At 51.5% G+C, this 10955-nt stretch overlaps 1 protein-coding gene across 6 annotated transcripts in view; it reads right to left on the bottom strand.

Annotated features, from left to right (window-relative positions):
• Positions 1–9792, bottom strand: part of GNAS (GNAS complex locus) — a 54492-nt gene extending 44700 nt beyond the window's left edge. For 2 of the 6 annotated variants that reach the window (XM_027086860.1, XM_027086861.1), the window contains exon 1: positions 7896–9792. In XM_027086860.1, the coding sequence (XP_026942661.1) occupies positions 7896–9777 (1882 nt within the window). In that variant the 5' untranslated portion in view covers positions 9778–9792. Of the gene's footprint in view, positions 1–7554; positions 7675–7895 lie in introns of all 6 variants that reach the window. The other 4 variants (XM_027086864.1, XM_027086862.1, XM_027086859.1 and 1 more) reach the window with 3 other exon arrangements.
• Between the last annotated feature and the right edge of the window lie 1163 nt (positions 9793–10955).

Consider the following 10955-nt stretch of genomic DNA (forward strand, 5'->3'; position numbering starts at 1 on the left):
TGTGTGTGTGTGTGTGTGTGTGTGTGTGTGTGTGTGTGTGTGTGTGTTACTGGCGTCAAGTGGGTAGAGGTCAGAGAGGCTGCTAACACCCTACATTGCACAGGATGGTCCCCATGGCAACAGAACGCCTATGGAAGACCCCTTTGTTAGACAGAGCACCCCGAAAATGCTAATATCCCAGCACAGAGCCAGCAGGGAGAAGTCAGAGCTTAAACATAAAAGGCTAGGTCTGAGTAAAGCTCTGGGGCCTGTTAAATCCAGGCTTTGTCCTGGGGTGGGGTGGGAGGGTGCAGTTGGAGTGGGACCCTCCTCTGTCTCTGCTGGCTCTTCCCTTCCCCTCTCGTTTTCACTATAGATGTGACACCTTTCTTCTGCCTGTGCCGTCTCACCATCTAGTGGCCACCTGAAATATCAACTCACCTTCACCATCTCTGCACCATTCTAGATTCAGTCATTAAAAAATTCACATTGGGGGGAGGCAGTGGGTGGAAGGACCCCGAACGACGTATATGATTTTATGAATAAGTTAATTAAGCATCTTGTAGGCCTAACAGACCTATATAGAGAACAGCTATAAGGAATTAAGATGAACACTTTCTATGATTTCAGCAGCCCACAAAGGCCCAAAACCTTAGGAGTTACCTTATATAACCACAGAGAAGCAAGCGGCATCTACTTAAAGGGGGTGTCCAAGCAGCCTCAGCAATTTAAGTAGCTATATGCTTCCTAAGTAACACTGCCTATTCTCCACAGATTGGTTTTTCTTTGTCAAAGGTAACCATCAGCTACTTTTACAGCTAAAGAAACAGGCCTAGGCACGTGGTCCCCAAGATCAGCAGGGTGCTGGGATGGACACTAGCTGAGATGTAGGACCTTGTTCCTATTTCCCTGGGTTGAGGGAAGCAGCCCTTCTTGGCCCTGGACTCTATCACAATGCCTGATTTTAGTCTGTGTGCCTCATCTTACGAATCATTCTTTCTTTGCAAAAATCCCACAGCTGCAAACTTACCTGAATGGAGGTTCCCTATTAAAAAAGTCTCCAAGGTCACTTGCAAATTAGCAATCAGTTTGAGGCAAGGCAAAACTGTTCAAATAGGAAAGAGGAGAGAGGTACTCTGGTCTTTGGATTGAGGGGGAGAGTCAAGAGCTGGACACATCGAGTTCTTTTTCCCTTAGAAGAATCGACGCTCCGTGTTGACACGGAGCTCGTGGAAGCTTGACTGTGCCACTCCTTCAGAAGTGGGTACGAGAGATTTTCCTTCCCATTATCGACTCATTAAAGGAAGTTTAAGGTGCGTACTCTGTCCCACACACCAAGTATGTGTGACAACTTCAGAAACATTGACTGACTCATAATAAATTCGGGATCCGGTAACAATTTCTACCTTTATACCTCTCTCCTCACCCCAAATTGAATCATTAAGAAACATTCAGTAAGATCTAATGTTCAAGTTCTGTGGGCAGAACTCCAGGAGTCGAAATGCTCGGGAATTCTCCTGAGGTTTAACAAATTACTCTGCAATGCAACGTGGGATTTTCCTTCTAAGTAAGGACGGCAGAGGCGCACGCCCTTGATTTTCGTTGCTCTGTCACAGATCAGTTACCTAACATCCTTCTCTATTACAGCCCCCAGTTGCTGTCTGGGTAAAACTACTCCAGTAATTCTGATTGGAGGGGGCTACACGTCTCAAGTGTTTGCTGTCTGAGAACAGAGCATCCCATATCTCAACTGAGCGTGTGATGATCAACAGGAAAATTCAAACATGGGTTTTTTTTGTGTGTATGCTGTTCCCTACCTCGTTCTTGGAGGTCTCCTCATCTTCCATTCCCAGTGGCTGGCCTTCGTCACCATCTGGCTGTCGGGAAGGAAAACTAGAGACAATCTTTTTTTTTTTTGCATGTGTAATAAGTACAGAGCAGTCTGTGCTCAGGACCCCGGGCTCAACCATAGTATCCGGTTGGTTTATAGATAGGAGCTAATAAAAGGAGGGGGAGTGGCAGAGGGGGCTGTGGGCTCCGAGAGGGGGGTAGGCGGCACTTTCTCAGGACAGGTAAAAAGTAAGTTCCCGCCTCATCCTGTTGCACACCTAACAGTGACTCCACATGATCATAAATTTGGCAAAGAGTCGTCAGTCTACGCCTTGGGTTGACCCTTATTTATAAAACGTGTACAAAGAGTGTACTCTGAAACGTCGAGACAGAAAGGCAGGATGGGTGCCTGGGACTTTTAGAACTTTAGGTCTCATGGGGAATACAGAAAACAAAAAAAAACAACCAGGGACTTCCCTGGCGGTCCAGTGGTTAAGACTCCACGCTTCCAATGCAAGGGGCATGGGTTCGATCCCTGGTCGGGGAACTAAGATCCCATATACCACATGGTATGGCCAAGAAAATATTAAACAGACAAACAGAAAACATCAAAAACAAAAAAACAAACCCTCACTTGGACCAGGGAGACAGAAGTCCAGGAAGAAAAGTAAATTTCTAAACATAATGGCTACCATTTATCAGACACTTACATGTGCCAGGCCCTGGGTTCAAGGCTTCTCTCAATTTCTAGTATCTGGCCCCCATTTTAGAGGAATTAAGGAAAAGGACACATCTTCCTCTGATTCTTCTGCAAACGCCCCTCCCCTCCCTTGGCCTACTCCAATGGCCAGTTTGTATCTGGGGCTTCCCACTAGCCTTCCTCAGTTTCATAAAGGCCACTTTGATTTGCTGACTCTTCAGCAGAATCCCAAAGAGAGAGACTCAGGCCCATCTTTCTCTCACTCCCTGAAGAGATGAGGATCTTATGCCCAGGGTGACCACAGGCCACAACAGGAATCTGATGGGACAAAGACCCTTTCAGTCTAATTCAATGAAATCTGTTGAGGTTGGTGTTAACAGGGCCCGAGTCTGAGTTCCTCTTACTGGGGGGGCCACCAGAGCTGGAGACGGTTAATTAGAATGACCTGACTAACTGTTTTAATTGCTGGTGGGAACCCTGTCACAGCAACTGGCCCTGCCCTTTCTGTTTTGAAAATTGCTACACTTGCAGAGGAATCCGATTTTGAAATGGACAACTGGCATGTTAATTTCACATTCCATTAGAAACCCTAGGAGGCACAAGGTGGGTTGGGAAGAACCCTGCCTTTGCCACAGGTTAGAGAAACAAGAAGTATAGAGACCAGTTTTCATTTGCTATTTACATGCCTCCTAAAAGTCACTTAATGGAGAGGGATTTGGAGGGCCACGGTTTTGCTGGGGTGAGGGGTATGTTTTATTTGGTGGGAAAATTAACTCTATAAAGAAGACACACGGTTGGGATGGAGAATTTCAAATCTAGTCAATTAGGTTACCGTCTCTAAAAAAGTTTTTTTTTTTTTTTGCTTAATACCAACCTTCCCCCATAAAAGTCAAAGGTGATTTCCAAGATTATGTACTGACACTCACTAAGGAGGAATTAGCCCCGACTGAAAGGGAGGAATACTTTTAAGAAATAATCACTATGAAGAATATTGAGTAAGAGTTATTTTAATAGGGTCATTAGATCCAGGCCAGGAGATTCTAAACAGTCTATTACACTCTAACACTAATAATGGAGGGGCTATGCATAAAAGCAACTGTACTTTTAAATGATGATGATAATGATGTTTTAGTGGAAACCTGAGTAAAGAAAAAAGCTTTAGACCTTGCTCAAGAACACTTCTGGGGGATTTTTTAAAGACTTTAAAGAAAACCTGCATTTAAAAAAAGAAGTCCAACAAACAAACAAAGACTGCAGTGTTGGCAGATGAATGACAGCAAATGTGGAAACAAAATATCACCACAGCAGTGACAGGTATCCCAGCAATGAGGAGGCTCACGTTTCACGTACACTCAATGGACATTTATAACCAAGGGTCTGTCTGGTTCTGGTTATTATTCAGGAGGCAGAAGACTGCGGGACACCTGTCATCTGACAAGGGATTTTAAGAGCACATAGCGCACTTAACAGTAATCATGCCTCGCACTGAAATGACGCTTTATAACTTATTACCACATGTTGGGGGTAAGCACCGAATTAGAAACTTCTGATTCCTTCACTTACCTTGCAGTCTTTGAGCAAAAGTCCCTGACATTTAATCTCTGAGCTTTTGGTTTACTTGCCTATGAAATGGGGTCCCATCACATTTTTACTGCCCAAGGCTGTCGCAAAGGAGAAATGTGACTGGATGAAAGGCTTTTAAAAATACGGTAAAAAAGTGCTATCATTACGTGTAATCATTACTCTTACAGGTTACTAACAATTCTGAAGGCAGTGAGGCTATCCCTCTCAAGCTGGGGGTGGGGAGAGTAAGGGGGTGGGAGGAATGTACAAAAAGGTGACAAACCCCACTTTTTTTTGCTTAATACCAGTTTTCCATGGTATATGTAACGTAGGCAAATGATAAAAATTAACATAGCTGTATAGAAAGGCATTTTTTTTTTTTGAGAAAAATCTATGGAAATTGGATTTTAAAAGGCAAGGAAGAGATTTTTGGCCTGGTAAGCCATGCCCTTCCCACTGCACCAAACAGCTCAGTGGAGGCATTTTGAATACGGAAAAATGGCTGAATTAAAAATAAATTAAAAAGCAAAGCAAAGGGCACTCCAGCAGGATGAGATGGATGCCTCACTGTTGTACCTGGTGGTATAAATAAATTATCATACAATTAATTGAGATTCACTGTATAAACAAAGTGTCATGGCAGAATAGCCATTATTATATATAGCATTTGCCTGCACAATTTTAATACAGTCAGCAGCTACTAAGAAATTCTAGCCTAGCAGTCCCTTCAATTCTTAACAAAAATGAGGGAATCACCCAAATTAGGTTTCCAAAACATGTTTAAGCCACCAAAATTATTCAGAAAGGCAACAGAAACATGGAAATAAGTCTATTATTGGCTAGAGTAAGAAAAAGGCTTCAACTTTTTAGCTATTCTAGAATTTCAGTCATGTTACTGATTGTCTATCTATTTCTAACTATTTATCTACCATTTTCCTTTTTAAGAGTCCCTGTAATGTGGTTAAGCTGTTTGGGCAATAAAAATGGAGAGGGTATATACACAGAAACACATACAGTTTTAAAGCAACAGATGAATCTGTATGTCACCAATTATCAAAGGATGGTCATTTGGTCTTCCCTTTTCAGTGCTCAGCGTATACGGATGTCTTGTTTTATATGTTAGGATTTAAATGTTAGTGAAAAGTCTTGTCCTAAATGGAAGTGGGTCTTCATCCTGCCTCCTCTCCCCCTCTGCAAACATGGAAATAATTCAGACCCAGCGGGTCTGTCACTTTGGCAAAATGAAACCTTGTCAGATTGCAGCCTGGCTCCACAAGCCACACTGCCACAGCAGGCAATCTGGCTTTCTGAATTCAGGTTCGTGCTAGACAGGGCCCACGTTTCACCGGACTACATTGCATGCAAACGGGCTTGACCTGGGTGCAGGGCCAGGATGATGGCAGGGTGACCCCAGCTAATTTCCTTTACTTAAGGTGAATTTTTCCCCCTGCATATAAAACATGGGTAAGCAAGGGAAACTTCTAACATTCTTAAGGCTCAGCCCCAGACACGGGCTGTTTGCTACAGAGTTGATGCGTGCATAACCTATGGTTTAAGGCTCCAGTCCTGATTTAAGTGGATGGTGCTCCCCAACCCCCAGAATAGGGGATTCAGGCCATGGAGCAAAGGAGAATTTAGTGAAGATCTGCTTGAAAGTTTCATTTCACAAATGAGGCAACTGAGGCCCCAGCATATGAGGGGCACTGGCCAATTAGGGTTCAAGTGCACACCGTCACTTGGCTCTCCTGTCTGCCCCCAATTATGGCCGCCTCCCCCATCACAGGTTTGCTACCCAGAGCTATGCTTGGGATATTGAAATGGGGCTCTTGTGGCAAAATCAGTTGTCTGCAGGAAAACAGCACGCTGTCATTTGAGGCGCTGTGCCTTCCACGCAGTTGAGGCATCTGAAATGTAAAACTGTCTCCCTCCTGTATGTTTTTGGGGAAATGATGTTGTCTGTGTTTCCCTGGGTGGGCATAAACAGAATGACCATCACATGTAAAACTGTGATGCGTGAGAGGCACATATCACAACAGCAAACAGTGATGCCCATAGGTCATTAATAGACACCATCACACATTATAAAATATTTAGCAAACAAACATAGCACCGCCTGAAAAGTTGTGATCTTGAAATCCCTTGAGAGGTCTTAGAGAATAAAGAAAGAAATTAAGATTGTGGAGTTTCACATCTGAAATTTTCACTTAAGCCCCACATTCAGACCTTTGCTAATTGCTGCTTTGATTAGCTGTGGCACGAGTCAAGCTGTTGGGGGGGAGGACGGAGGTCCTGGAGAGGGGAGAGGACCCTGAAAGCTGGCATAGGTGAAGGGAGGAGGAGGGGGAAGGCCAGGGCCACCAAAAGTACCCTTCCAATGGGATTATTAACATCTTTTTAATGTTTCTGTATCCCAAGCCCATATGCAGAGGATCTTACCTTTGAGCCTCTTTGCCCCCAGCTAAAGCTGCTTGAAAGAATTCACATGCAAACATTTACATGTCTCACAGTTTTATCACATTTTGTCCACACACTTAAAATACACTGGAAGCATTTTTTAAAAAGTTTTATTTTAATTGCATTTCAAACACAAGATGGGCATTCCACTCCCAACGCATAAACCCTCTCTCTTTACACCAAGCCCCTCCTACTGTATTCTGTAAAAGGGTAAATGATTGGCTTACCTCAGGCTCTTCCCTAGGAAGAAAAATGATTTCATATTTTTTAAACATGGCCACGCCCCCTCCCACCTCCCCAGCCCCTCCCCCCCGGAACCAGCCCCGTGTGGTTTGGGATACGGGACTCGCCTACAGCGGGTTAAGTGTGTGGGGGGGTTTCTCCCCCTCCTCCCTCCGTCCCCCGCCAGGTGAGCAGAGTGTGTGCAGAATACCGAATTTCTGCGCGCAGCCCCGGACGCCCCAGATACCTGAGTGTCTGGTTTTTCAACCGTAAAGGCGGGAGGGTTGGGCGAACGAATGAGAAGTGAGGAAACGCTTAGCGCAAAGGGAGAAAAGAGAGAAAGACAGACAGAAAACAGGTTACGGAGGCCGGCCGGAGGCGGCCCCCTCCCCCCGCCCCGCCAGCGGCCCGACATCCTGCCCAGCGTCTCCCGCTACCTTCTCGGGAGTTTTCGCGCCGCCCACTGCACAGCGCCAGCGCACAGGTACCACCCGAGTGTGCGAACACGGAAAGTTTTTGCCCGCGCAATGGCGTAAAACACAAGACAGCCCGTTCCCCGGTACAAGTACACAGTCGGCGGGTAATTTGGGGGTGCCAGGGGCGGGAATGGAAGAACGCTTGAGCATATCATGCACAGGCGGACACAATATGGACACCAACACACACCAACAACAAGCCGTCTTATTCCAAGCAGCCGTGCCAGGCGAGGCGGGGACGCACCTTCTCCAATGACCCCAACCCACCAACGGCCCCAGCCAGCCCAGCCTGAGCGACCCCGGAGCCCTCCCCTGCAGTTCCTGGCTCACCTGAAGCCCCCGCCTTTCTTGCCGTCCCCCACCCCACGACTCGGCGACGTCTTACGGTCGCTGGCGCTGGTTTGTCCAGCTGGAAACGACCCTCAGTGTTGCACGGCACCACTTTTCTCCCTAAAGGGCACACACTTCGCCACCCAAGCCCACCCGAGGCCCCCCCCGCTCCCGGGGCAAAGTTAGGGCCCCCAGCTGGAACTTTCTGGCAGGTTCTTCCCGCCTTTGCCCAGACCCCGTCCTCCCGCCGCCGGGCCCCAAGCCCCACCGGGCAGCCCTGCCACCCACTCCCGGGGCCCCCGGGCGGCCCTGCTCCCCACGGGCAGAGTCCGCCGCATTACCTAGAAGCAGCAGGCGGTGCGTACACATGTAGCCCATCTTCTCGTCCTGGAGCTGCTTGTCGATGAGTTTGCTGCGTTTCTTCTCTGTGCGCTTCTGGGCGCGCATCTCCACGCTTTCCTTGCGGGTCTGTCTGCGCTTCTCCTCCAGGGCAACCTTCTTGACCTTGGGGCTGAGGGAGCCTCTGGACTGGGGGCTCTCGGATCTGCAGAAGCAGCCTCCGAAGGCCTGAACGAGGAAGTTGCGGAGCAAGTTGCGCCGGGTCTTTCGGCGGCGGCGGTTTCGCCTGGACTGAAACCAGCGGTGGCATCCGAAGGTCCCATCGTCGGATTCGTCTCCGCTGTCGCTGCTGACCGATATGTCGTCGTTGTCGCCGCCGCGGTAGCAGCTGCGCTCAGACCTGCCCCGCCAGGCATATGCGCGAGGAGGCTGCGGAGTAGGCGGATCGGCAGCCTGGATCTCGGGGCTGGGGGGTCTAAGGAAACTGATCTTGGGTCGGGCTCCAGAGGCTGGGGTTGCCCAGGCGGTGGGAGCGGCCCGGGGGACAGGGGTGGCCCGGGCGACAGGGGCGGCCCGGGCGACAGGAGCGGCCCGGGCGGCAGGGGCTGCCCGGGCGGCAGGGGCTGCCCCGGGGGCTGGCGTGTCAGGGCCGGCAGGGGCTGCCCCGGCGGCAGGAGCATCGGGGGCTGCCCCGGCGGCTGGCGCGTCAGGGGCTGCTCCGGCGGCAGGGGCTCCGTCTCCGGGATCAGGGACTTTGCCTCTCTCCGCGGCAGCGTCGGCTGAGCCTCCTTCCATCTCGGCTGCTTCTCCCTCAACTGGGGGTCTCTCTCCCTCTGCTTGCTCTCTCTTAACTGGGGCTCGGGAGACCTCGATGGGCGGGCCGTCAGGCGCGACTCGGGGGCTGTCCACGTTGACGGGAGCGTCGTCGACCCCAACGGGGGCGCTGCCAATCTCGCGCGGGGGTCCGGAGATCTCCATCGGGGGGCTGTTGCCCGCGAAGTGTGGAGGAGGTCTGACAGCCTCTCGAGATGGGCTGCCGATGATGCCTGGGACCCAGAGGGGGGGCTCGTTCGCGGCGGGAGCGAGGAGGACCGCACTCGGGGCCGCGACTGCCGCGATCTGGTTGCCGCCAAGGCCGTCGATTTGTGGGATAGCTCGGGGGAGCCCAGGGGGTGGGCTGTCGTCCCCAAAGCCTGCTCCATCAAACTCAAATGGCACATCCTCCTCACGGGGAGGGCTGCATCCTCCTCTGAAGCGTGCGCTTGCAGGTCTGAGATCTTGGGGCTCCTCGGGAGGAGCCCTAAAGACCCCCGCACGTGGGCCTCCTGGAGCGAGGTCTGAGACCTGCAAGAGAGGTTGGTTGCAGCTTCCCTGCGCAGGCTGCTCAAACTCAAAGGGCATAGCTTCTTCGGGGGGAGGGCTGTAGCTTCCCAGGCTTGACCTGGCCTCACCGAAGGCTCTGGGCTCCACGATCGGTGGGCTGAAGGCTTCAAGGCCTGCATGGGCCCCAGTGGTGTCTCCAGGGTGCTCCAGGGTAGGCCAGAAGCGTCCCAAGCTGGACTGCTCGACCTCGAAGGGCATGGCTTCTTCAGGAGGTGGGCTGTAGCCTCCATGGGCTCCGGCTTCCTTGATGGCCTGGCTGAGGTCCTGGAACTTGGGCCTGGAGACTTCTGGGGGTCCACAGGCCTCGCCTTCAATCTCGACGGGGATGGGCTCGCTGTGAGGCGGTGGGGTCTCCATCTCTTCGGCTGCGCCAGGCCCAGCACCGGGGGCAGCTGCCCCTGGGGCCTCCAATGGTGGTTGCTCGGGCTGTTCGCCGAGTTCAAGGGGGATATTGCGTTGTCCTGACATATTATTGCCGTCGAGGCAGTTGCGCACGCCCATAACACGGTGGCGGTTTCTTAAAATAAACTTGGGGCCCCGTAAGACGGAGCACCCGACCGAACTAGGGTGAAAAAAATATTTTCAAAAAAAAAAAAAAATTGAAGTACCAGCTGGAAAGTTCTCCAACCGCACTTTCTAACCCCAGTGAGGTCTAGGGGTTCAGGACCTCAAACCCCAGACCATGGCAGAAGCAAGTCTATTGTTGCTGGTTGAGTCTTGGCTCCTTTCTGGCCACTTTTTATCCCCTCAGGCGGCCCCTGGCCCCCCCTTAGGCCTGCTTCGTCCCCTCCTCTCTCTTTCTCTCAGCTCCAGGCCAGCCCCGCCTGCTTGGATCAGAGGAGCGTGCCGATTCGGTCCGAAAATCGCTCGTAGTGCTCTTTCTCTGCCACCAGGGGACACCAGCCCCGGCCGAGGTGGCTCCGGGAGCCGGCTCCGGGAGCCGGGAGCCCCGGACTTTGGGTAAGGGGGCTGATGAGCGCAGGCCTCGCAGGGACGTTTTGGTTCCTTCCAGTCCTCTCCCTGACTGATTTGGAGTCTTTCTCCTCTCTTCTCCCCTGGCCAGAGAGAGAGCTCTCCTGCGTTGCGGGACACGTGATGCAAGACGTGGCCCCGGGCTGCTTGAGCGCAGGAGCTGAAACCCTCCCTCCCAGACCCAACAGACTCTCCTCGAGGGGAGGGGGGACTGCAGGAGTGTTTCATAACCCCAAATTACCCCTGAACCCCTGAGCCCCAGCCCCCAGCCCTGGGCAGCCTCGGATCCTGCCCAGGTCTGGAGCGCAAGGCTTTGGGCGGGTGGGAAGGGGGTGCAGGCGCGCGCGGGGATGCGACAGGTGGTCGTGAGCCCACCGGCGGAGCAGGCAGGAGGCGAGGGGCAAGGGGTGCCGAGTGTGAGCACGCAATTTGTTTTTAAAATGTGTTGGGGTACTTTCCATCGCTTCTGCGTTTTTGTTTGCCGGTTGCCGAGGCTGGCTCCTGTAAAGCACCTCTATGTCCCCCATCCCCACCACACTCTGGGGTCTCAGCAGTGGCCTGCGGTGGCGCAGGCAGGGTTCCTCCCCGTTTATGGGGACTATGATAAATACAGGGGAATAAGAGGGTCTCGGGCATCTACCACCGAGACTCTCTAAGCGGTAGCTGCCGCGGCACGGAACGCGGGGGCGTGGGACGCACACAGGGAC

This window comes from Aethalodelphis obliquidens, unplaced genomic scaffold (assembly GCF_003676395.1).
Source record: "Aethalodelphis obliquidens isolate GAN/ISIS:26980383/991018 unplaced genomic scaffold, ASM367639v1 scaffold57, whole genome shotgun sequence".
In the NCBI taxonomy this organism is placed as follows: domain Eukaryota; kingdom Metazoa; phylum Chordata; class Mammalia; order Artiodactyla; family Delphinidae; genus Aethalodelphis; species Aethalodelphis obliquidens.